Genomic DNA, 25836 nt, shown 5'->3' with positions numbered 1-25836 from the left:
TGGGTAGAGGAACAAACTGGTGCCTTGTTGTTGTGCCAAAACAGTAACAAAATGGTATTGATGTGGTCTCTGAAAGTACGCAAGGATCGACCTAGCCTAGCAAACGATACCCTACGTTTGAGAAGGGGTAAGGGTGGGAAAGAGTACAGGTAGCCCTAATTTTGCTGAATAGCTCTTAATTAGTGAGCTGTGCGCAATTGCTTGCGGGTGGTGCAAGTGCCAAAGTGCTGCCTGCACAGCCGTGCAGCCCACAGATAAATGGTAATTCACTGATCAGATGACTAAAACGTCCAAATACAAGTGTACTCTAACTGGGGGGTGCGAGACTGGCGGCGGGGGGCGCGGGGTTTACAGAGGCCCCGCGCGCTTCCCGAAGGCACTTAAATTAAGTGCCGGGGGAGCTGCAGGGCCTCTGTAAACCCAAGGCTTTGCCCCCGCTGCCTACTACAGCGTCCACTGTGGCAGACGCTGCGTGCACGAGAGCCCTCCCCGCAATGGCGCCGGGCCCGCTGCGAGGGGGGGCCGCAGCACTCGCGCGAGAGCTACTCCTGCTCTCAATAGAATTGAGCGATACGGCACGCCCCCCGGCGGTTCAGCCAATGAGGGCGAACCTGCCGGGTGACGTCATGGCCGCGCCCCGTCACTCCTCCGCCACGCCCCCCCCCCGGTCTCTCTTCGTGCAGCTCCCTGCAGACCAGGTAATCGGCTGCACGCGCCGCCAATTTCGCGGGCGCGCGTTGCAGCTGAGTTACCGGGGCCGTAGCCTTACTTACCATGGCTCCGGCGGTTTCCTCCCTGCATCACCATGACAACGCGGCGGCAAAATGACGCTGCGAGGTCATGTGACGTCACGTTGCTAGGCAACGTGACGTCATTACGCCGGAGCGCGGGTAAGTTGGGGTTGGGGAGCGTGGGTAAGTTGGGGTGGGGGAGCGCGGGTAAGTTGGGGTGGGGGAGCGCGGGTAAGTTGGGGCGCAGGGGTGAGGGGACAGCCGGCAGGGGGGCGCAGGGAAAAAAGTTTGCGCCCCCCCTCTAACCTCCCGTACATAACCCTACAATAGGAGGTGGGTAGAGGGCAGGGATGAGGTAAGGTAGCCCCTATCAGTATGGCTGAGCTGGCCCTTTCCTAGGTCGTGACTGTGAGAAAATATCAGCTTCGTACTTTAAGGCGCTGCAGTGGGAGCCGAAGGTCCGCCGCGAGACCTCCGATCTGCCGCGAGACCTCCGATCTGCCGCGAGACCTCCGATCTGCCGCGAGACCTCCGATCTGCCGCGAGACCTCCGTTCTGCCGCGAGACCTCCGTTCTGCCGTGTAAACTGAGTGAGCGTAAACGTGCGTGACAGCTGGACCCTGATGTACTTTTCGCGTATGCTTTATAAAAGGGTAAGTAACTGCCCCTAGAGAGACGGTTTGTTTATATTATACTCCCCTCCTGGGAGAGGGAGCAATGTTGCAGTCCTGGTATTGAAGTTACTGGTTATATATTGTCTTTGTTGCTGCAGGCATGAATTGCTTGAGATTGGGCTACAGTGTTGATTTATGGGTATATTGATGGTTAAATAGCTGAAATAAATGAATAAAACGTATGCAGAACTGTAAAACATCTGACACTGGGGAATTAACACAGCTTTCTTAGGCCTCGTCCAGGGCGGTGCTGAGCGGGCGGGCTCACGCTGGCCACGATGAGGCACATTGCGACAATGTGTGTGGCCAGCGTGGGAGGGCGCGCCTGCTCGGCGCTTAGCTGCTTGCTGAGCAAGCAAATTTGAATTTGCTGCTCGCAAGCGCGTCACGTGAGCGGTTCGATCTCAGACAGCCACGAATCTCCCGGCCGAGCAGGGCGCAGCGCACAAGCGCCAGCGGTCCTGTTCCCTACCTCTCCGAGGCCTTTAAAGGTGACTTTCTGTGCTGCCTTACACCCCTGTTAATACAGATGTATCAACTACAACTGTATTGTATACAATGGTCAGTGGAATATATTTAACTAGCTATACCAACCAGATGTAACAATAACATGAAGTCAAAAGGGAGGGATGATTTTATATATATATATATCTACTATATATTTGTGAAATCACTGTATGTCTGCGTCCCAAGGGTCAATCGCATTGGACCTTGGCCCTGTCACTCCGGCTCAGGCCATGCCTGCCCCCGCACACCTCTCATTGGCCTACGTCCAACACCAATGCCACACTGTCCCACCCCTCACTGACTCTCATTGGCCTGCGTCCAATGCCCGCCCCCGCACACCTCTCATTGGCCTGCGTCCCACCCCTCACTGACTCTCATTGGCCTGCGTCCAATGCCCGCCCCCCGCACACCTCTCATTGGCCTGCGTCCCACCCCTCACTGACTCTCATTGGCCTGCGTCCAATGCCCGCCCCCGCACACCTCTCATTGGCCTGCGTCCAACACCAATGCCCTAATACAGTGTTTCCCAAACTGTGCGCCGCGGCGCCCTGGTGCGCCGCGGCTTGGCTAGAGGGGCGCCGCGATTAGGGCCGCCAGCAGCGGGAAACAAGGGCTGCTAGCTCATTTAAAAAAAAAAAACCTCTGGGGGGAAGCAGAGGAGCGGTCACGTGACCGCTCCCATCCAATGGGACTGCAGCCTGCCCGGCATTGCAACTTCAGTGCCCGGCATTGCAACTACAAAGCCACCAGACAGAGGTGTGTGCGTGTGCGTGTGCGTGTGTGTGTAAAACGGGCTGCAGGGTGTGTGTGTATATATGTATATATGTGTGGTGTGTGTGTGTATATATGTATATATGTGTGGTGTGTGTGTGTGTGGGTGTATATATATATATATATATATATATATATATATATATATATATATATATATATATTATATATATATATATTATATATATATATATATGTATATATGTGTGGTGTGTGTGTATATATATATATGTGTGATGTGTGTGTGTGTGTGAATATATTTATCAAAGTTGCACAATGTTAATAATTTATTCTCACATGTCTTTTTTTTTTTAAATGTTTAAAATATTATATAATATACACACACACACACACACACAGCTACCAAGTGACAAACACACACAGTGATACCCGCCTCCCAGCGCGGCTTGCTGTCTCCTCTGCAAGGACAGCAAAAAGCTCCTGGTAGAGCGAGCGGCAGCAAGCAAGAGCGAGCAGCAGCACCTAAGCGCTTACTATGTCCCAGGCCGGAGGAACTATAGCCGCGTTGATTACAGATGCAGGGGCTTTGTGCATCTGTTCAGCCCGGCTCAGCGACGCTGAGCTGCCTACGCTGAGAGAGGGAGGCCCGGCGCTCACGCTGGAGGAGCAGCACCGGGAGACAGATGTCTCCCAGCAGCACTGCAGCGTCACCCCCCTCCCCTCCCTCCCCGCAGCACACCGGCCCTCCCCCCACATGGCACAGGCCCCCGCAGCACTGACCTCCCCCGTGCAGGGACCGGGCCGTTCAGCCATACCCTCCCCCACCCCCCGTATCTGTGTGTATTTATTTGTGTGTGTGTGTATCTGCATCAGTGTGTGTGTATCTGTGTGTATTTATTTGTGTGTGTGTGTGTATTTATTTGTGTGTGTGTGTATTTATGTGTGTATTTATTTGTGTGTGTCTGAGAGAGAGAGTGAGGTCAGAGAGAGAGAGAGAGAGAGAGAGAGAGTGAGGGTCAGAGAGAGAGAGTGAGGTCAGAGAGAGAGAGTGAGGTCATATAGAGAGAGAGAGAGTGAGGTCATAGAGAGTGAGGTCAGAGAGAGAGAGAGAGAGAGGGGGGTCAGAGAGAGAGTGAGGTCAGAGAGAGAGAGAGAGAGAGAGAGAGAGTGAGGTCAGAGAGAGAGAGAGAGAGAGAGAGTGAGGTCAGAGAGAGAGAGAGTGAGGTCAGAGAGAGAGAGAGTGAGGTCAGAGAGAGAGAGAGTGAGGTCAGGGAGAGAGAGAGTGAGGTCAGAGAGAGAGTGAGGTCAGAGAGAGAGAGAGAGAGAGAGAGTGAGGTCAGAGAGAGAGAGAGAGAGTGAGGTCAGAGAGAGAGAGAGAGAGTGAGGTCAGAGAGAGAGAGAGAGAGTGAGGTCAGAGAGAGAGAGAGTGAGGTCAGAGAGAGAGAGAGTGAGGTCAGAGAGAGAGAGTGAGGTCAGAGAGAGAGAGAGAGTGAGGTCAGAGAGAGAGAGAGTGAGGTCAGAGAGAGAGAGAGTGAGGTCAGAGAGAGAGAGTGAGGTCAGAGAGAGAGAGTGTGAGGTCAGAGAGAGAGGGAGGTCAGAGAGAATGTGAGGTCAGAGAGAGTGTGAGGTCAGGGAGAGAGAGAGTGAGGTCAGAGAGAGAGTGAGGTCAGAGAGAGAGAGAGTGAGGTCAGAGAGAGAGAGAGAGTGAGGTCAGAGAGAGAGAGTGTGAGGTCAGAGAGAGAGGGAGGTCAGAGAGAATGTGAGGTCAGAGAGAGTGTGAGGTCAGGGAGAGAGAGAGTGAGGTCAGAGAGAGAGTGAGGTCAGAGAGAGAGAGAGAGTGAGGTCAGAGAGAGAGAGAGAGAGAGAGTGAGGTCAGAGAGAGAGAGTGAGGTCAGAGAGAGAGAGTGTGAGGTCAGAGAGAGAGAGTTCTGAGAGAGAGAGTGAGGAGAGAGAGTGAGGTCAGAGAGAGAGAGTGCGGTCAGAGAGAGGTCAGAGAGAGAGAGTGAGGAGAGAGAGTGAGGTCAGAGAGAGAGAGTGCGGTCAGAGAGAGGTCAGAGAGAGAGAGAGTGAGGTCAGAGAGAGTTAGAGTGTGTGAGAGAGAGTGAGAGTGTCTGAGAGAGACACCAACTGCGCACTGCAACTGTTAGGTATGTTTGTACACCTATGTATGTATGTACACCTTTGTTTTTACTTTGGGCGCCGCGTAAAAATCCTGATCGCCTTGGGGAGCCTTGAAAAAATTCTGGATTGCCTTGGGGAGCCTTGAACCGAAAAAGTTTGGGAACCACTGCCCTAATACTTCCACACTGTCCCACCCCTCACTGAGTTTTGGGAACGCTTTGTTTTTGCAACACCTAATCCTCTAATCCTCAACCTGCTCTGGGGCCACGCTTCACAGCTATCAAAACCTTCACGTCTGCTACCACAGACTGCCGAATCAGGTACAGAATCTACACACAACGCACAAACACAGCACACACACACATTCACACAACACCAAACACTGCAGACTGCCTCTTCAAACCCCCCCTCCCCTCCACGCCACACATCTCCCTCCCGCAACCGGACCGCGAGGCCGCGGTCTCCACTCACACACCATGGCAACGATGTCCTCCCCCTATCCCGCCACCTCACACAGTGTAGCTCCCGCGAACCGCACAGCACGCCTCATCTCCTGCACCTCACACAGCTCCCTACCGCAACCAGACCGCGAGGCCCCCTACCCCGCTACACCATGCCACCAATGTCCCTCCCCCTATCCCGCTAGCTCACACAGTGTAGCTCCCGCTACACACCACCACTCCCTCCCGCTCCATTCCCTCCCCGGCGGGGGAACAGGCAGGCTGCCACGCGGCCCCTAAGATGGCGGACCCCCTTCCTCCCTCGCGCTCCATTCCCTCCCGCTCCACTCCCTCCGCTCCTCCACCACCACCCTCCCGCTCCATTCCCTCGCGCTCCACTCACCACTCCCCTCCCGCTACACTCACCTCCCTCCCCGGCGTGGAACAGGCTGCCACGCGGCGCGTAAGATGGCGGACCCCCTTCCTCCCTCGCGGCGCCGAGTGAGAAGATGGCGGCGGCCGGAAGTACAGGTAGGTGTCGCGCGCGCGTGTGTGTGTGTGTGCGTGTGTGTGTGTGCGTGTGTGTGACACTGCCCCCCCTCCTGTCCACTGCCCCCCCTCCTGTCCACTGCCCCCCCCTCCTGTCCACTGCCCCCCCTCCTCCTGTCCACAGCCCCCCCCCCCTCCTGTCCACTGCCCCCCCCTCTCCTGTCCACTTGCCCCCCTCTCCTGTCCACTGCCCCCCCTCTCCTGTCCACTGCCCCCCCCTCCTGTCCACTGTCCACTGCCCCCCCCTCCTGTCCACTGCCCCCCCCCTCCTGTCCACTGTCCACTGCCCCCCCCTCCTGTCCACTGCCCCCCCTCCTGTCCACTGCCCCCCCCTACTGTCCACTGCCCCCCTCCTGTCCACTGCCCCCCCTCCTGTCCACTGCCCCCCCTCCTGTCCACTGCCCCCCCCCCTTCCCACCGCCCCCCCCTTCCCACCGCCCCCCCCCTTCCCACCGCCCCTTCCACCGCCTCCCTTCCCACCGCCTCCCTTCCACCGCCTCCCCACCCCCTTCCCACCGCCTCCCCCCCCTTCCCACCGCCTCCCCCCCCTTCCCACCGCCTCCCCCCCCCTTCCCCTGCCTCCCCCCCCCCTTCCCCTCCGCTCCCCTTCCCCCCCTTCCCCCTCCGCTCCCTTTCCCCCCCCTCCGCTCCCCTTTCCCCCCCCCTCCGCTCCCCTTTCCCCCCCCTCCGCTCCCCTTTCCCCCCCGCTCCCCTCCCTCCGCTCCCCTTCCTCCCCCCCTCCGCTCCCTCCGCTCCCTTTCCCCCCCCTCCGCTCTCCCCTTTCCCCCCCCCTCCGCTCCCCTTTCCCCCCCCCTCCGCTCCCCTTTCCCCCCCCCTCCGCTCCCCTTTCCCCCCCCCTCCGCTCCCCTTTCCCCCCCCCTCCGCTCCCTTTCCCCTTCCCCCCCCCTCCTCCGCTCCCCCTTCTCCCCCCCCCTCCCTCCCTTTCCCCCCCCCTTTCCCCCCCCTCCGCTCCCCTCCACCCCCCCCTCCGCTCCCCTCCACCCCCCCCTCCCCCCCCCTCCCCTCCCCCCCCTCCCCTCCCCCCCCCTCCCCTCCCCTCCACCCCCTCCCCTTCCCCCCCTCCCCCCCTCCCCTCCCCTCCACCCCTGCACCCCCCTCCCCTCTCCCCTCCCACCCCCTCCCACCCCTTCCCCCCCTCCTCTAACCCTTCCCCCCCCCCGCTCCTCTAACCCTTCCCCCCCGCTCCTCTAACCCTTCCCCCCCCCGCTCCTCTAACCCTTCCCCCCTCCTCTAACCCTTCCCCCCTCCTCTAACCCTTCCCCCCTCCTCTAACCCTTCCCCCCTCCTCTAACCCTTCCCCCCTCCTCCACCCCTTGCCCCCCTCCTCCACCCCTTGCCCCCCTCCACCACCCCCTCCTCCCCTTCCCGCCGCCCTTCGCCTTCCTGCCCGCCTTACCGCCTCCCCACCCCCGCCTCTGCCTTTCACCCGCCCTTACTCCGGCCGCCTCTGCCTTTCACCCACCGCCTCACAGCCGCTGCACGCACTCAACAGACACCCGCCACACTCGACACATACCTGCCGCCACACACACCTGCTGGCTCCCGCCCCTACGCACCGACATCACTGACGCACCGCCTCACACCCTAGCAGGACCCCCACTCACAGACAGCACTCACAACCCACGCGCCACCCGCCGCCTCACACCCTAGCAGGACCCCCACGCACAGACAGCACTCACAACCCACGCGCCACCCGCCGCCTCACACCCTAGCAGGACCCCCACTCACAGACAGCACTCACAACCCACGCGCCACCCGCCGCCTCACACCCTAGCAGGACCCCCACTCACAGACAGCACTCACAACCCACGCGCCACCCGCCGCCTCACACCCTAGCAGGACCCACACTCACAGACAGCACTCACAACCCACGCACCACCCGCCGCCTCACACCCTAGCAGGACCCCCACTCGCAGACAGCACTCACAACCCACGCGCCACCCGCCGCCTCACACCCTAGCAGGACACACGCCTCACATTTTTACATCACTTATGGCACCAAAATATACATTGTACTGTGGTGTGGTTACTATAAACCATTTTTATACAACATCGTATTACATTTTCTTCCATCTTTCTTTTCAATATTATTATCCAATCTTTACAACAAATACTCACCTATTGTTCCACAATTTATAAATAATACTACCTATTACGCATTTACATCCCGGGCAACGCCGGGTCTCTCAGCTAGTATATATATGTAAAAAATTAGCTAAATGCAGCCCATATGTGTACAAAGACGGATACTGGGTGCAGGATATCTGACCAGTGTCCCAGTGACATGGGATGATAGGTTCTCTAACCCAGGGGTGCGCACAGTTTTTAAACTGCGCCCCCCCCCCCTGCCTGCTTACCTCCCGGCTCACGCCCCCCCCTCATCCTGGACTCCGGCGTGAAATTACGTCACGGGGTCATCTGTCACGTCGCCATGGCAACGCGACGTCACGGCATCATTTGACGCCGGTTATGGCGACGCGTCACTGAAGATCTTGTACTTTCCCCTCCCAGCTGTGAACGCCGGAATTCTGTTTTCCAAAATAAATTCGTAAAACTTTAAAAGAGGTGTGTGTGTTCTTCTTTTCCTGGTTTTTGTGGAGTTGACATTGAAAGACCCTGCTCTTAGAGGGGTGAGGGAGAGATATATCATCATCCTGTGGTTTGGACTGTGGATTTTCTTTAAAACCGCCTCAATCGGACGCAAGCCCATGGAGTCCCTCCTCTTTGCAGCTGGCCTCTGACTCGGAGTGCATGTCTCTATCCACCTCTGTTGCAGAATGCTGCAGAACATACTCTTGTGCTTGATTGTGTTGGCCATGGGGACAGACATTGTATGAATGCCCACTTTTTGAGCACAAGTTACACAGAATGTTGTTCTTGCATTCATTGCGGTGGTGCCCCAAATCTTTACATAGACTGCATCTGATCTTGTTGCATACTGATGAAGTGTGATCTTGATCCGCACTTAAAGCTGCAGTTCAGTCAATATCCTGCATGTGTGTTTTTTTGTAATAAATCAGTTATTTAGTTAAAAAAACAACTTTGAAAGACCAATTTTCTTGTATTCTATTTTAACAGCCATTTGCTAAGGCACTGCCCCTTCATGTCCTGTCACAAGCCCTGGCACTCCCCTTTGTCAGCCCTGCCCTCCCTCTAGCACGTCAGTGCAGGAGTGTTCATGAATATTCATGAGCTTCCACTGAGAGAAAGAAGCAGAAGAAAAACAGATCCCTTCACTAATTATGTCACCAAATTTTGCCTATCAATACATGGAGAACGAATTGACCTGCAGCTATACAGTTCTTTAGGTAAGTAGAGATTGCCCACATGAAACTATTGAAGTAAAAAAATAAATTAAAAAAAAAGACTGAACTGCAGCTTTAAAGCAGCATTTGGGCTGCCCACGGTTAAGCCACCTTCCTCTTTCATTTCCAAAGGATCGGAAGTTTGGTAAATGTGTCACAGTGTCGTCTGCACACACCAGTTTCACCTCAAACTGATATCCTCCATTCCAGTATTCACCATTGTAGAGTTTCCTTGGTCCTTTGAGTGTGTCACAATGGTGCTTCAGCCAGTACTCAATGTCAGCCACTGACTTATGGGGATAGTGGGAAATAATCTCAAACCTTTCAGTGATTTCCATGCATTTTGCTGTGAATCAGAGGGATCTGCTGGTTCTCAAAACACAAAATCCCAGCAAGCTATTTTTGGGAACCCCTGAGCCCCCACAAAATATATATGTATATGTGTCAAAAAGGAGAGCTATTGAGCGTGGCAAGTGTATAAAACAGAGAAGCCCAATGCTACATCCAACATGCTAAAAATACACAGTAAAATACTTATATATTGTCTTAAAAAGGGTCATTTAGTTTAACCCTTTGGCCAAAGCATTGTAAGCCTGCGAGCCCCGACACGGCAAACACCTGTTCGCAAGTCCTAACACTACCAGATAAAATACTAATATACCTCTATTAGGATTAAAATTCTCATTTACCTCTATTAGGAGGGAGAAAGACCACAGTGGGTCTATAGCCAGCAGAATGAAAGGACCTGCAAACTAGGGAAGTGGGGAGGGGCGGGCTTAAAACCTGGGAAGGAGGAGCCACTAACCTGAAACAGCTGAGAATAGGTTAACAAAACACAAAACCCCAGGAGGTCTTTTTGGGAACCCCTGAGCCCCCACAAAATATATAAGTATCAAAAAGGAGAGCTATTGAGCGTGGCATATGTATACAACAGACGACAGAGAATGGCTCCTTTCCCATTTTTTAAGCCCGCCCCTCCCCACTTCCCAAGTTAGTAGGTCCTTTCATTCTACTGGATATAGATCCAATGTGGTCTTGCTCCCTCCTAATAGAGCTAAATGAGAATTTTAATCCTAATAGAGATATATTAGTATTTTATCTGGTAGTGTTAGGACTTGTGAACGGGTGTCTGCCTTGTCGTGGCTCGCAGGCTTACAATGCTTTGGCCAAAGGGTTAAACTAAATGACCCTTTTTTAAGCGAATATATAAGTATTTTACTGTGTATTTTTGTCATGTTGGATGTAGCATTGGGGTTGTCTGTCGTCTGTTGGATTTGCTGGTTCTGTATTTTCCTGGCAGTTTGAGCCCCCCAGCAGCTGAAACGTGATCCAGTCTATTAGTGCTGATTGCAGGTACTTGGTAGAGCTGATTTTTCTCTCTCAGTGAGATTTCCCCTCTCTGGTAATCTGATTCCCCTACATCCTCTGCGTCTCCCTGCAGCCTCTGCGTGTCTCCCAGCAGCCTCTGCGTGTCTCCCACCAGCTTCTGCGTGTCTCCCAGCAGCCTCTGCGTGTCTCCCAGCAGCCGGAAGTTGTTCCAGGGTAGCAGTGCTGGTTTCAGGTAGCTGTGTAATCTGTGTATCTGTCAGGGAGTTAACCCTTTCTGGCTCACAGTTTAGCTCCATTGCCTCTTCAGAGTTTATAGCAATGGGCACTGAGTGAGAAGAAAGATTCCCGGGGTCTCTTTTCATTGTTTCTGCCTCAGCTGCTGTTTGCAATGTACCTGTGTTTGCCTCCTGACTGACTCCTGCTGCAATCACCTCATGTAAGAGGCTATCAGCCTCAGTTTCCATGTGCTGAGGACTCTCAGCCTCTCTTTTCTTGTGACATTCAGCTTCTGCATTGTGTTTGGACACTTTTGCTATAAGGATTGTTTGTCTGCCTGCTCTCTCTGTGCTGCATGTCTGCTCTCTCTGTGCTGCATGTCTGCTCTCTCTGTGCTGCATGTCTGCTCTCTCTGTGCTGCATGTCTGCTCTCTCTGTGCTGCATGTCTGCTCTCTCTGTGCTGCATGTCTGCTCTCTCTGTGCTGCATGTCTGCTCTCTGCTGCATGTCTGCTCTCTCTGGGCTGCGCGTCTGCTGTCTCTCTCTGGGCTGCGCGTCTGCTGTCTCTCAGGGCTGCGCGTCTGCTCTCCCTCTGGGCTGCGCGCCTGCTCTCTCTCTGGGCTGCGCGCCTGCTCTCTCTGGGCTGCGCGCCTGCTCTCTCTCTGGGCTGCGCGCCTGCTCTCTCTCTCTGGACTGCGCGCCTGCTCTCTCTCTGGGCTGCGCGCCTGCTCTCTCTGGGCTGCGCGCCTGCTCTCTCTCTGGGCTGCGCGCCTGCTGTCCCTCTGGGCTGCGCGTCTGCTCTCTCTCTGGGCTGCGCGCCAGCTCTCTCTGGGCTGCGCGTCTGCTGTCCCACCGGATGGTGGTGATATTATCACAAATTGCCTTATTATCATTTTAATCTTGTGAGTGTGTTTCTTTCCCCCCCCCTTCCCTTCCCCTTTTTAATATTAAATACACAGTTTTATGCTATGGGGCGTGCACTCTCTCACTTTTTTTGTTTCTAGATACCTCTGGATGTGGTTTATCCCATGTGAGAGCAGCCGGAGACCCCTTTATCAGCATTATTTACCTATATTCATGGACTGACATCAAAGGACTGGTTGGACTTTATATATTCTTCCTTTACACTTTTGCACTACACTTATTAAGTTTATTGTGTTACACTATATTGTTTATGGATATATATATGTTGATTAGAATTTATGTATTTTATTCACAATATTTAGCTTTATACACTTTAGTCACTATTTAGGTATATTTCACTCTCAGTTCTACTCTGGCGCTACTACCTTTGTTCTTATGTATATATATGTATATATATATATATATATATATATATATGTGTATTTATATATGTATGTATGTATGTATGTATATATATATATGTATAAAGCACAAAATAGGTGCCGCAGTCAAATCACCCCAATATGGTCTAATTGTTAGGATAGTAATCAGAGTAAATAGTTACCCTCTGGTGGTGCTACCGACCCACAAGAATTATATGGTAAAAGAAGAAGGGTCAAAAAGGTGCACTCAAACAATCTTATATTGAAAAAATAGAAAAAATGTACTTTATTAGCAATGAGTAATAAAAAAAACACACAAGACAGACCCAAACAAATACCACATAGTAAGTTGCTGTGTGTAAACTCTGTGATAAATTCTACACCAAATCACACAAAGGTCTGGCAAAACCCAAAACATAAAGGTTCAAATTTGACATAGCAAAACCAGGGGAAAAATAATTATTCCCCCAGTAATGCAAATGAGATCGGCCGATCTAAGAAAAAGTTATTGAACAAACCAGACCACATGAAAAAATGGTAAAACCTCAAATACCTGCTGGTGAAGCAGCAAAAAGAGAAATATCTACTTCAAATACTGCATAGAATGACATGAACATGACAGGCATGGTAAATAGGTGTAATAATGAGCATAGTAAAACACACAGCAATTATACCTAACTGGCTGAGAAAAGAATCATATAATGTAAACAAAACCACTCAGGTAAACATAAAAATGACCCTACACTGTGCTGCAAACAGAGTAAATAGACTGATGCCAGCTTAAAGGTTATTTAGTTTGGTATAAATAATTGTATTAATATCTTAATGAGAACTAAAGAACATAAATAAAACCAAACATGTATGAAACTAGAGGAACATTGCGAAACTGAGATAGTCATTAAGTCCTGTTGGGATCATTGTACCCAATTGTACTATCCATCTGCATTCTTTTTGTAGGAGTAGTTACTCCACATTACCGCCTCGAATACCTGTATTGATTTTATCAATGGCAAAGGCCACCAGGGATGAGGGATCTGAGTTATGCACATCACGAAAGTGCCGTGCCACACTTGTGATTTTTCTGAAAGATGCCAAATCTTTAGTGGCGTTTTTGATATTTCTTGTGTGCTCCAGAATCCTAACACGGAATTCCCTGGTGGTCATGCCAATGTAAATCAGGCCGCAAGGACAACTGAGATGGTAGATAATGTTTTTGGACTTACAATTAAGAAAGTGAAAAATCCTAAATTCTCGGGTGCCTTTCGTATTACAGAAGATGTTAGTCTGTTTCATATATCTACAGGCAGAGCAGTGTCCACATTTATGGTATCCTGTTATATTGGCTTGGTTTAGAAAACTAGTGCCCACTGGGGTAGTATAATGACTCCTCACCAGTAAATTCTTCAGGTTTGGTGCTTTTCTACTTGTGAGGTTGACTCTGTCACCCAAAATGACCCTACGGTCCTGGTCTCCTAGGAGAATGTCCCAATGTTTCTGGAGAATATTTTTGAGGCTGTTCCATTTGTTATTATAGGTTCCAATGAACCTGATTTTTTTGGATGATGTTAATTTAGTTTTAGGTTGTAGTAAATCTTGTCTATCCAATTGACAGCTTCTCCTTAGACCCCGTTTAATGACTGATCGACTGTAGCCCCTTGCTCTAAATCTGTTTGTCATCTCCTTTGTTTGAGCTTTAAAGGTGTCTACTGTCGAGCAGTTACGACGGAGTCTAAGGAATTCTCCATTGGGTATTCCCTTGATCTGATGCAGAGGATGAAAACTGTTAGCATGTAGTATAGTGTTGCAAGATGTTGTCTTCCGATAAATATCGGTAGCTATACATCCATCAGAGGCAATACTGATGCTCAGATCAAGGTACTTTACATTTGTTTTGCTAAAGGTGTAAGTGAGCCTGATATTGATGCCGTTGTGGTTGAGAACATCGATGAACTGTTTGAGCAGGGATGCGGTACCCTGCCAAAGAATAAAAATATCATCGATGTATCTCAACCACAACAGCACATGGGACGTAAACTCACTATTAGCCTCTGAGAAGACCTCTTCGCGTTCCCACCACCCCAGGAAGAGATTCGCATAGGAGGGTGCACATGTTGCACCCATAGCCATTCCTCTGATCTGTAAATAATAAGTATTTTTAAATAAAAAATAATTATGTTTCAGAACAAAATCCAGAAGTTGTATTATGGTATTGGTGAGATTAGTGCTTAAGTTTTGCATGGATATAAAGAATTTAGAGGCAAAAATGCCATCTTCATGGCGGATACAGGTATATAGTGTTTCAACGTCACACGTGACTAGTATGGTATCAGTGTCAGCAAAAACATTATCCAGCCGTGAGACTATATCCATGCTGTCCCTGAGACAGGAAGGTAAGGTTTCAACAGATAAACGTAAAAAAGCATCAATGAAACGGCTTATGGGCTCACACAACCCTCCTATACCTGACACAATAGGTCTTTCCGGGGGGTGGGAGAGGGTCTTGTGGATCTTAGGTAAAAGATAGAGTGTGGGTGTGACTGGGTATTTAGTAATTAGACCGTCATGATGACGTTTAGTGATAATACCCGTTTATCTGTTGAAACCTATATCCATGCTATCCATAAGATAGGAAGGTAAGGTTTCAACAGATAAACGGATATTATCACTAAACGTCATCATGACGGTCTAATTACTAAATACCCAGGCACACCCACACTCTATCTTTTATCATTATACTACCCCAGTGGGCACTAGTTTTCTAAACCAAGCCAATATAACAGGATACCATAAATGTGGACACTGCTCTGCCTGTAGATATATGAAACAGACTAACATCTTCTGTAATACGAAAGGCACCCGAGAATTTAGGATTTTTCACTTTCTTAATTGTAAGTCCAAAAACATTACCTACCATCTCAGTTGTCCTTGCGGCCTGATTTACATTGGCATGACCACCAGGGAATTCCATGTTAGGATTCTGGAGCACACAAGAAATATCAAAAACGCCACTAAAGATTTGGCATCTTTCAGAAAAATCACAAGTGTGGCACGGCACTTTCGTGATGTGCATAACTCAGATCCCTCATCCCTGGTGGCCTTTGCCATTGATAAAATCAATACAGGTATTCGAGGCGGTAATGTGGAGCAACTACTCCTACAAAAAGAATGCAGATGGATAGTACAATTGGATACTATGATCCCAACAGGACTTAATGACTATCTCAGTTTCGCAATGTTCCTCTAGTTTCATACATGTTTGGTTTTATTTATGTTCTTTAGTTCTCATTAAGATATTAATACAATTATTTATACCAAACTAAATAACCTTTAAGCTAATAAGATAACTAACTCTACTGTTTATTATATTATTTCTCATTTTATGTATATGATATGTTGTGTCTTTATTTATTTGATCCCTTCCCTATTTTCTCTTTGTCTTTTAACTTTTTGCTTAGCTATTATGTCTTTGTATTCACATTCTTTTTTAAAATTCTTTGGTCTTTCCATGACTGTCTCTTTAAGTCAGATTGCCTCTAAAAGTCTTCCCTGCTTTAACATGGCAACAGATGACGCGTATTTACTCTTTTAGACTTTCCCATTGGCTGCCTGCCACGGGGTGATTTTTGGCGCGAAAATGGAGCCTTTAAAGAGCAGTCATGGAAGCTGTCATTATACGCTCCCGGAAGAAGCCTTTTTGGCGAAACGGCCGTAGAGCAGAGCTGTGACAGCACCCCTACCTCCTCCTGACCCGTGTGCTGCATTGCAAACACTCAAGATTTCATTCTGTGATACCGCTGATGCCCAAACCAGGGACGCTGGTCTGTATTGTGGGATTCCCCTACTGCCCTGCTCAATACTCATTGGCAGAGCGCTGTGTCCCTGTTCTGCTTAACCCTGACCCCTGCTTTATCCTAAGCATGCTTTCACCATTTGGGGACTTACTATGAGTACTATTAGTACATCATTTGGACTTCCTCCCTTTGCTGTTCATCTCATGTGTTTAGCATAGCACTGGCATCAGTCTATTTACTCTGTTTGCAGCACAGTGTAGGGTCATTTTTATGTTTACCTGAGTGGTTTTGTTTACATTATATCAGCGTTTCCCAAATGGTGGGTCGCGACCCGGCAGCGGGCCACGGCACCAAAATTGCCGGGTCGCAGCGAGGCTGGCCGCGCGGTGTCTCCCGTCCCCCGGCACCAAAATTGCCGGGTCGCAGCGAGGCTGGCCGCGCAGTGTCTCCCGTCCTCCCCCCTGCTCAAGTTAAAAAAATGGCGGCGATTCCCCCCGCGGTCCCGTGCGCATGCGCAGGGCCCGCTCCCTTCCTCCCCCCCGCTCCCAACGTGGGACGGAGGAGGAAGTACCAGCTCCTCTGCGGCCCGCAAGTTATGTGGGACGGAGGGGGAAGTACAAGCTCCTACTGCGGCCTGCTTCCCCCCGCGGCCAGCTTCCCGAGCTCACCTCCCATGACACCCCCTCCGAGTCCATCTCCCGTGCCCCCAAGCCCACCTCCCGTCCCGGGCAGCAGGGGATATCGGGGGCAGCAGGGGAAAGCGTCCGGCGGCAAGGTAAGTCACCCCACCCAGTCACTGTCACCCAGTGACTCTCTCCCACCCAGTCACTGCCTCCCACCCAAGTGTCCCTTGCCCCCTCCTCCCACCCACCCAAGTGTCCCTGGCCCCCTCCTCCCACCCACCCAAGTGTCCCTGGCCCCCTCCTCCCACCCACCCAAGTGTCCCTGGCCCCCTCCTCCCACCCACCCAAGTGTCCCTGGCCCCCTCCTCCCACCCACTCAAGTGTCCCTGGCCCCCTCCTCCCACCCACCAAAGTGTCCCTGGCCCCCTCCTCCCACCCACCCAAGTGTCCCTGGCCCCCTCCTCCCACCCACCCAAGTGTCCCTGGCCCCCTCCTCCCACCCACCCAAGTGTCCCTGGCCCCCTCCTCCCACCCACCCAAGTGTCCCTGGCCCCCTCCTCCCACCCACCCAAGTGTCCCTGGCCCCCTCCTCCCACGCACCCAAGTGTCCCTGGCCCCCTCCTCCCACCCACCCAAGTGTCCCTGGCCCCCTCCTCCCACCCACCCAAGTGTCCCTGGCCCCCTCCTCCCACCCACCCAAGTGTCCCTGGCCCCCTCCTCCCACCCACCCAAGTGTCCCTGGCCCCCTCCTACCACCCACCCACCCAAGTGTCCCTGGCCCCCTCCTCCCACCCACCCACCCAAGTGTCCCTGGCCCCCTCCTCCCACCCACCCACCCAAGTGTCCCTGGCCCCCTCCTCCCACCCACCCACATCCGTCATTGCCTGTAATTCACTGTTTGTTTCTGTGTGCGTATAGGGGAGAGCGAGTGTGTGTGTATCTGTATCTGTGTGTGTGTGTGTGTATCTGTGTGTGTGTGTGTGTGTATCTTTATCTGTGTGTGTGTATCTGTATCTGTGTGTGTGTATCTGTATCTGTGTGTGTGTGTGTGTATCAGTGTGTGTGTATCAGTATCAGTGTGTGTGTATCTGTATCAGTGTGTGTATCTGTATCAGTGTGTGCGTGTGTATCAGTGGCTGTGTGTGTGTATCAGTGTCTGTGTGTGTGTGTGTGTGTGTGTGTGTTTGTGTGTGTGTATCAGTGTCTGTGTGTGTGTGTATCAGTGTCTGTGTGTGTGTATCAGTGTCTGTGTGTGTGTGTGTGTATCAGTGTGTGTGTGTGTAGCAGTGTCTGTGTGTGTGTCTGTGTGTAGCAGTGTCTGTATCAGTGTGTGTGTGTGTGTAGCAGTGTCTCTGTGTGGCTGCGTGTGTGTCAGTGGCTGCGTGTGTGTATCAGTCCGTGTCTGTCAGTGGCTGCGTGTCTGTCAGTGGCTGCGTGTCTGTCAGTGGTTGCGTGTCTGTCAGTGGCTGCGTGTCTGTCAGTGGCTGTGTGTGTGTGTGTGTGTGCGTGTGTGTGTGTGTGTGTGTGTGTGTGTGTGTGTGTGTATCAGTGGCTGTGTGTGTCTGTGCAGGCCCTATAGGCCAGTATAGGTGATAACATTTTTAGTGGGTCACGAAGGAGAAGTTCAAAAATAACCGGGTCACGGAAAAAAAAGTTTGGGAAACCCTGTATTATATGATTCTTTTCTCAGCCAGTTAGGTATAATTGCTGTGTGTTTTACTATGCTCATTATTACACCTATTTACCATGCCTGTCATGTTCATGTCATTCTATGCAGTATTTGAAGTAGATATTTCTCTTTTTGCTGCTTCACCAGCAGGTATTTGAGGTTTTACCATTTTTTCATGTGGTCTGGTTTGTTCAATAACTTTTTCACAGATCGGCCGATCTCATTTGCATTACTGGGGGAATAATTATTTTTCCCCTGGTTTTGCTATGTCAAATTTGAACCTTTGTTTTTGGTTTTGCCAGACCTTTGTGTGATTTGGTGTAGAATTTATCACAGTGTTTACGCACAGCAACTTACTATGTGGTATTTGTTTGGGTCTGTTTTGTGTGTTTTTTTTTATTACTCATTGCTAATAAAGTACATTTTTTCTATTTTTTCAATATAGATTGTTTGAGTGCACCTTTTTGACCCTTCTTCTTTTCTTTTTTTACTATATATATATATGTGTGTGTACTGATGGCTCACATCTTACCTCTCCTTCCATCGTAACGTTTTTACAGCTTTTGTCAGAAGAGAAAAGAGCAGAATATCACTGATCAAATTGGAAGTGAGGGGCAAACTCTGAGCTGATGTCCCTCGTGAGTGAAGATTGGGAAGCTGGCAGCATGGAAGCCATGGGGATCCCAGATAGTCCTCTAAATATCTCTGTCCCTAAGCTGTCCAAGGATGACAAGTACCACGTATTCATCAGCTATAGTAGCGGAGACTCCATCTGGGTCTATGGTCTTATCCACAAACTGGAGGAGACATTCCCCAGCCTGAGGATCTGCTATCATGAGAGGGACTTTCTTCCAGGGAAGACCATCATAGACAATATGGTTGAGTGCATCCAGAGCAGCCAAAAGACCTTGATGGTGCTTAGTCCGGATTTTGTACGCAGCCGCTGGTGCCTCTTTGAGGCCAACCTGTCCATCTTCCGGGACTGCATGGGACACAAAGCTATTGTTCCCATCATGCTGAAGCCATGTCCAGTGCCTCTTTATCTCAGCCACCTGACTTATCTGGAGGCCGAAGATTCCCAGTTCTTTGAGAAACTGGCCCAGGTACTTTTATCCAATAATGACCAAATGACCCATTCTACCTTAGTGCATTTCCAGCCGTCTCTCTTGTACAATGGGAAGACAATTCATACCTGTCCTGCGGTCAACGAGGGAGGTGAAGCTTGGCAGCCGGCCATCTTTTCTACTTCTGTCCCTGACTCACTCAGACCGGTTGTGAATGACCCTGAACTCTATAAGGAAGCCATTGGGATAATCAACGATATGCCCCGTTCTAGTTCTTTTCTGCGTTTTATAACCTGTCGGGTGTTACTTTGTGTTATCCTTGTTCTGCTGACAGTAGCGACCTTTGTTTTTTACATTGCTGCTTTTGCCACTTTTGATCTGTACTATGGTTTTGTTGCTCCTCGAATGCTCATATTTTTACCCATTGCCATGATCAGCTTGATCCTGATGCCCACTTTGTTTATCAAAGTCTTATGTTGGAAGAGGAACAGGGCCAAGGTGATAACGCGAGAGATGGTCTTAAAGACTGGCCAGGCCAACCATCTCCTGATGAAGACGTCTGTCCTGGCCGGCTGCCCCTCCAGAGTCCAGCTGTCCTTTGTCTATGTCTCTCTACACCAATGCATGCATACATTCCAAGTTGCCTTTGGCCGTGGCAGTGCATTGGCCACAGAGACGCAGGAGAAAGCCATTGTCCGTTATTCCTCAGATTACGCCTGCTGCTTGGCCAAGAAACATTTCCCCTTTGATATCGCAGAACCTCCCGGGCACCTGAAAGGCGGGATCTGCTTCTGCCAGTATGTAACCACACGGATAAAAAACGGTGACTGGCCCTAAGGAACATTTTTTAAGCTGCAACATACTCTACTCACAAATGTTTCCTTTGCTCTTACTATTGTGAATATCATGTCGGCGGCAGCGATGTCTCTGTCCTCCACACCTTTTATTTTAACTTCCTTCTTAAATTCTACAGATGTGACTTGCTGACAAATTACCTCACAGGGAAGTTAAAATGGCTGCTGACAACGGCACACATGAAGAAATGGCTGCAGTAACAGCTCATCCCAGGGAAATAATAATTGGGAGAAAACCCTGTGCTGAAGCAGGGATATCCTGAAAACCTGACCAGTTGGTGGCCCCCTGAGGACTGAAGTTGGCCACCTCCTGGTCCAAAGGGTACTAAAAGGTACTAAGTGCAGTGGTATTAACTGTAGCAGATTGACACACTTTAGCTGTTTATATTTCCATTTGCAATCTTTATATAATGTCTTTCAGTCATGAGACACTCAATTCTTTCAGCTAAAATCATTGTCATTCTTCGTCTGTTTCTTCAGTAATTTTTTAAAGCCATCAATCGTCAAACAGATAAAGCGGAGGAATGGATCAGCATGAATTTCCATGAATTATGGCGACCTGATAGAAATAAAAACATCCATTTGTTTTCAATAATACAAATAAATCAATGTTTGACTTTAATGGTGATGAAATGTTTCTGAGGATGCTAATTTCTCTGGTGTGTTGTTTCTTTTGTGTAGGACGGTCCCGTGAAATGACAATATAGCATGATTTAGACGTGTGATAATACATAAAATGCATGTTTCCTGTAACAGCTCTGAATTCTATTTCCTGTATTTTGGGGATACAGTTAAATGATAAAAACCAGAGTAGCCGGGATTAAAATTAACGATTCACAGGGATTGCTAAGGAAACCAGAGAAGGCTCCTCTTACTTTCCCCACACTTTATATAGGGGCAGCTCAGTGTGGGCTGTCCAGACCGGGCTTGTATTTTAAGCTCACACCTCTAAGGATTCTGGGAGATATATAACATGCAGAAAAGGAAAGAAACGTAACCCTAACCTGATAATGTTAAATGAAACTTAATAGATACAATACAGTGAATATACAAAACTAAATACAGTATATATTGAGAGGAGGTATAGTGTCCAATATATAGTATACTTAAGTCCAGCTGCCAGAGTCCAGGAGAGAGTTTCACGTCCCTCCAAAATATGAGCAAGAAAGAAAGATGGCTTCCGACGCAAGTACACATGTTAAGCAGGAATAGATAAATACAAAGAAGGGGACAACGATGTATTAATAAGAGTTATTATCCTATTTAGAGACTCTAATTTAAGCTTATACACTTACAGATTGGTGAGGTTTTCAATCTATAAATTCATTTCCACATGGAGCTTCAAAGGTTACATCAACTAGATGAGGGATAATGCAGTACAAGTTGCAAATGGTATTAGCTCCTGACAGGGGTCCGGTGGGGTATAGTGTACCCAAGTGGATCGCCTGTCTAGAGGGTAGTGGGGAGATACTAGTGTAAAAATCTATTAGTATAATAGATTATCACTTACACGGCCTTGTGCTGGTGCATCAAGGTTTCTTTTCCTTCTTTTTCTTCCTTCCGATGTGGATTTCTTTCTGCTTCTCTTGCGGCCGTCTCTCCTTGGGCTGGGGGACTCCTCCTGGGTCCCTTCTGGTTCCTTGCAGAGGTCTCCCTTGGGGGTTCCTCACGGCCTTCTTCCGGTGCACACTAGCAGAAGAGTATGCCGAGGAGATGAGTAGACAGGGGAGGTGGTGCAGGTGCACGCTCACCCACACGAGTGGGTGTGGGTGAGCGGTAACCCCACTCGTGTGGGTGAGCGTGCACCTGCACCACCTCCACTGTCTACTCATCTCCTCGGCATACTCTTTTGCTAGTGTGCACCGGAAGAAAGCCGTGCGGAACCCCCAAGGGAGACCTCTGCAAGGAACCAGAAGGGACCCAGGAGGAGTCCCCCAGCCCAAGGAGAGACGGCCGCAAGAGAAGCAGAAAGAAATCCACATCGGAAGGAAGAAAAAGAAACCTTGATGCACAAGGCCGTGTAAGTGATAATCTATTATACCATTAGATTTTTACACTAGTATCTCCCCACTACCCTCTAGACAGGAGATCCACTTGGGTACACTATACCCCACCGGATCCCTGTCAGGAGCTAATACCATTTGCAACTTGTACTGCATTATTCCTCACCCTGTGCTCCCCCATTTTTTCTGTGTTCCATTATTGTATTGTATGTCTTTATTTATATAGCGCCATTAATGTACATAGAGCTTCACAGTAGTAATACAAGTGGTAATCAAATAAATAACAGATAATATAAACAGATCATGGGAAAAAGTGCTTTAGACATGAAAGTAACATTAAGGAAGAGGAGTCCCTGCCCAGAGGAGCCTACAGTCTAATTGGTAGGTAGAGAGAACGTACAGAGACAGTAGGAGGGTGTTCTGGTAAGTGCGTCTGCAGGGGGCCAAGCTTTATGTATTATGTGTTCAGAATGTTCACAGTTCTATTCATATGCTTCTTTAAGCAAGTGTGTCTTAAGTTGGGTCTTAAAGGTGGATAGAGAGGGTGCTAGTCGGGTATTGAGGGAAAGGGCATTCCAGAGGTGTGGGGCAGACAGTGAAAAAGGTTTAAGGCGGGAGATGGCTTTAGATACAAAGGGGGTAGAAAGAAGACATCCTTGAGAAGAACGCAAGAGTCTGGATGGTCATTATCATTAAGGCTCCTGGATAGATCCTGTTGGGGTCAGAGTCACAGGATGACATCACGAGTTTAAGGGGTATTACACCCCAAGAAGGTTGTTACACACTCTTTACTTATCTATTTACCTATTTCCACATTTTGTATTGAGATAGCACCCGGGTATTTTTCCTGTACTATCAACTAGAGGAGGCTAGGTCTCAGCTTATTCCGGATACTTGAAGACAGCACTTGACAAATCAGTGTTTGTGGATAGCTTCCCAGCATGTGGTAATGCTGGGGAGCTGTTGCAGAGTACATGCATCCACACACGCGGGTTCTCTTGATAAGGCTTCTTTATTGAGCCTTAAAAACATACAGCACACAAAACAAAATAGCTTCTCTTCAGCATACAAAATAGCTTCTCCAGCAGACAAAAACAAAATAGCTTCTCTTCAGCATAGAAAACAAGGCAGCTTCTCTTCAGCATGCAGGACACAGACAGTTCATCACACGTACTTTGAAAAACAGACCTTATAGCAGTAATCTCTTAAATATTTCAGTCCTGTTTCCTGACCAGCTAGTTTGCATGTGTGTACAGCCTGGGGGTTTTAAAACACCTTGATTTAATTAAGCAGCCCTTCTCAACTGAAACTTAACCTCGTCACTGCTGCACTGCAAGCCTAAACATAGGTATGCCAGGTATATGGCTGGTGACGTTCATTCACCCTGTCACATTCCTCCCCTGTTAGTGTGTGGCTGGGGTCACGCACGGCTGAAGCCCGAACATCCACCCCTTCTCTAGAAAAGAAGTCAGCATTTGCATTTTCTTTTCCAGGCCTGTGCTGAATCTCAAATGAGAAGGGTTGGAGGGACCTAGACCACCTAGTCAATCTAGCATTGGAGTCCTTCATACTATTTAACCACTTCAATGGAGCATGGTCCATCACCAGAGTAAAATGGACTCCTGCCAGGTAATGCCTCAAAGCCTCGATTGCCCACTTTACTGCGAGGCACTTCTTCTCAATCACTGAGTAGTTTTTTTCCTACTCAGAAAAAGGATCGGATGTTCCACTCCCTCAAACTGTTGTGACAACACTGCCCCTAGCCCTATCTCTGATTCATCGGTGCACTACAAAAGGCCTGTTGAAGTCTGGGCTTCTAAGAACGGGACCCTCTGATAGACACCTTTTTATGTCCTCAAAGGCTCTCTGACACTCCCTTGACCATACCACTTGTGTAGGGGCACACTTTTTTGTGAGGTCCGTTAATGGGGCTGCAACTTCCGAGTAGTTGGGGATGAACCGCTGATAGTACCCTGCTAAACCCAGCAGAGAGTGTACCTGCGTTTTTGTTTGGGGGGTCGGAACTTCTTTCAGGGCAACTACCTTGTCGGCTAGTGGCCTTACTTTTCCACCTCCCACTGCATACCCTAAGTATTTAGTTTCCGCCTTACCTAAGGCACATTTCTTAGGGTTGGCTGTGAGCAATGCCTCTCTTAGAGATTTGAGGACCGCTTTCAGCCTATTTAGATGGGCCCGCCAGTGTTTACTATAAATGACAATGTCATCTAGGTAGGCTGCGGCATAAGCCCTATGAGGTCTCAGCACTTTATTCATGAGTCTCTGAAATGTGGCTGGGGCTCCATGCAGTCCAAATGGCATTGTCACAAACTGATATAAACCCATGGGAGTGGCAAAGGCTGTTTTGCACTTGGACTTTTCCTCTAAAGGTATTTGCCAGTATCATTTTGTTAAGTCCAGTGTGGATATATATTCCGCGTTACCAAGGGCGTCAATTAAATCGTCCACCTTTGGCATCGGATATGCGTCAAACTTGGATACTGCATTGACCTTTCGGAGGTCCACACAAAATCTTACCTTCCCATCGGGTTTAGGGACCATAACTAGCGGACTACACCACTCACTGCATGATTCCTCAATCACTCCTAAGTGTAACATTTCTTGTACCTCCTTCTCTACCAGGGCCCTACGACTTTCAGGCAACCTATAAGGACCGGAACGTACTTTTACCCCAGGTGCTGTCTCGATCACATGTGAAATTAAATTAGTTTGCCCTGGCAAATCAGAAAAAACGTCATGGAATTGGGTAATTATTTTTAACAAGTCCCCTTTTTGTTCAGAGGACAACTGTCTACCTATTGGGATTTTATCGTCATCCACGATGTTCTCCTGTGGGGGCTGAGGACCCAAGTCCGTTTTCTCCTCCACGGGGTGGATGAATAGAGACCACTGCATCTTCCAGGGTTTCAACAAGTTCACATGGTAAATTTGTTTACCCTTCCTGGACCCTGGTTGAGCGATCTCGTAATCTACATCACCCGTGCGGCGGAGTACTTCGAATGGGCCCTGCCATTTGGCTAGGAGTTTGCTCTCACAACTGGGTAACAACATCACCTGATCTCCTGGGTGAAACACTCTCATACGAGCATTTTGATTGTAATGTCTCTCCTGACTGTCCTGGGCTGATCTAAGATTCTCCCTAGCAAAATGCCCTACCACATTTAGGCGCTTCCCTACCACATTTAGGCGCTTCCTAAGGTCCTATACATATTGCAGGGTATTCTTAGAAGGGGACCGCTGTTCCTCCCAGGACTCCTTTAGGAGGTCTAGGATACCCTGGGGTTGGCGGCCATACAGCAGTTCAAATGGAGAGAATCCTGTGGAGGCCTGGGGAACTTCCCGCACTGCAAACAGCAGAAAAGGGAGAAGTTCATCCCAGGCTCTCTTCTCTGAATCTACAAATTTCCTCAGCATCCCTTTTAGAGTTCGGTTAAATCTTTCCACCAATCCGTCAGTCTGTGGATGGTAGACCGATGTCCGAACAGACTTGACCTCTAGTAATTTTAAGACATCCTGCATCAGTTTAGCCATAACATTTGTACCTTAGTCTGTCAACAAAACCTGGGGAAGTCCAACCCGTGAGAACAGCTCCAACAACTTGTTGGCTACTTGCTTCGCCGTTGCTGTTCTCAGGGGGAACGCCTCAGGATATCTTGTTGCATAGTCAACTATTACAAGAATAAACCTGTGTCCTTTCGCAGAAGGTTCTAGAGGTCCTACCAAGTCTACCCCAATCCTCTCAAAGGGAACTAACACCAAGGGTAGAGGAACCAAAGGGGCTGGTTTTTGTCCCTTCGGACTAGTTAGCTGGCACTCCGGACATGCCGCACATAACTTAGCAATATCACTATGCATCCCTGGCCAATAGAATCGGGACGAAATATGGTCCAAAGTTTTATCCCT

At 49.5% G+C, this 25836-nt stretch overlaps 1 protein-coding gene across 8 annotated transcripts; it reads left to right on the top strand.

Annotated features, from left to right (window-relative positions):
* Positions 1-1312: 1312 nt before the first annotated feature.
* On the top strand, positions 1313-20534 carry LOC142463915 (uncharacterized). 8 transcript variants are annotated; one of them, XR_012787540.1, is made up of 6 exons: positions 8885-9083; positions 10522-10641; positions 11630-11724; positions 15501-15729; positions 18555-20244; positions 20393-20534. XR_012787540.1 is itself a non-coding variant. In XM_075566769.1 (5 exons), the coding sequence occupies exon 5, from the start codon at positions 18624-18626 to the stop codon at positions 19893-19895; it is 1272 nt and encodes a 423-aa protein (XP_075422884.1). In that variant the 5' UTR covers positions 1313-1384; positions 10522-10641; positions 11630-11724; positions 15501-15729; positions 18555-18623; the 3' UTR covers positions 19896-20534. The 8 variants fall into 8 exon arrangements, 7 of the variants coding, with proteins under 7 accessions (XP_075422884.1, XP_075422883.1, XP_075422888.1 ...); XM_075566769.1 differs by lacking the exon at positions 8885-9083 and adding an exon at positions 1313-1384 and having other exon boundaries at positions 18555-20534; XM_075566768.1 differs by lacking the exon at positions 8885-9083 and adding an exon at positions 1327-1384 and having other exon boundaries at positions 10543-10641; positions 18555-20534.
* The last annotated feature ends 5302 nt before the right edge of the window (positions 20535-25836 follow it).

The sequence above is a fragment of the Ascaphus truei genome, chromosome 12, assembly GCF_040206685.1.
Source record: "Ascaphus truei isolate aAscTru1 chromosome 12, aAscTru1.hap1, whole genome shotgun sequence".
Classification (NCBI taxonomy): domain Eukaryota; kingdom Metazoa; phylum Chordata; class Amphibia; order Anura; family Ascaphidae; genus Ascaphus; species Ascaphus truei.
This window is presented reverse-complemented; position numbering and strand designations above follow the sequence as displayed.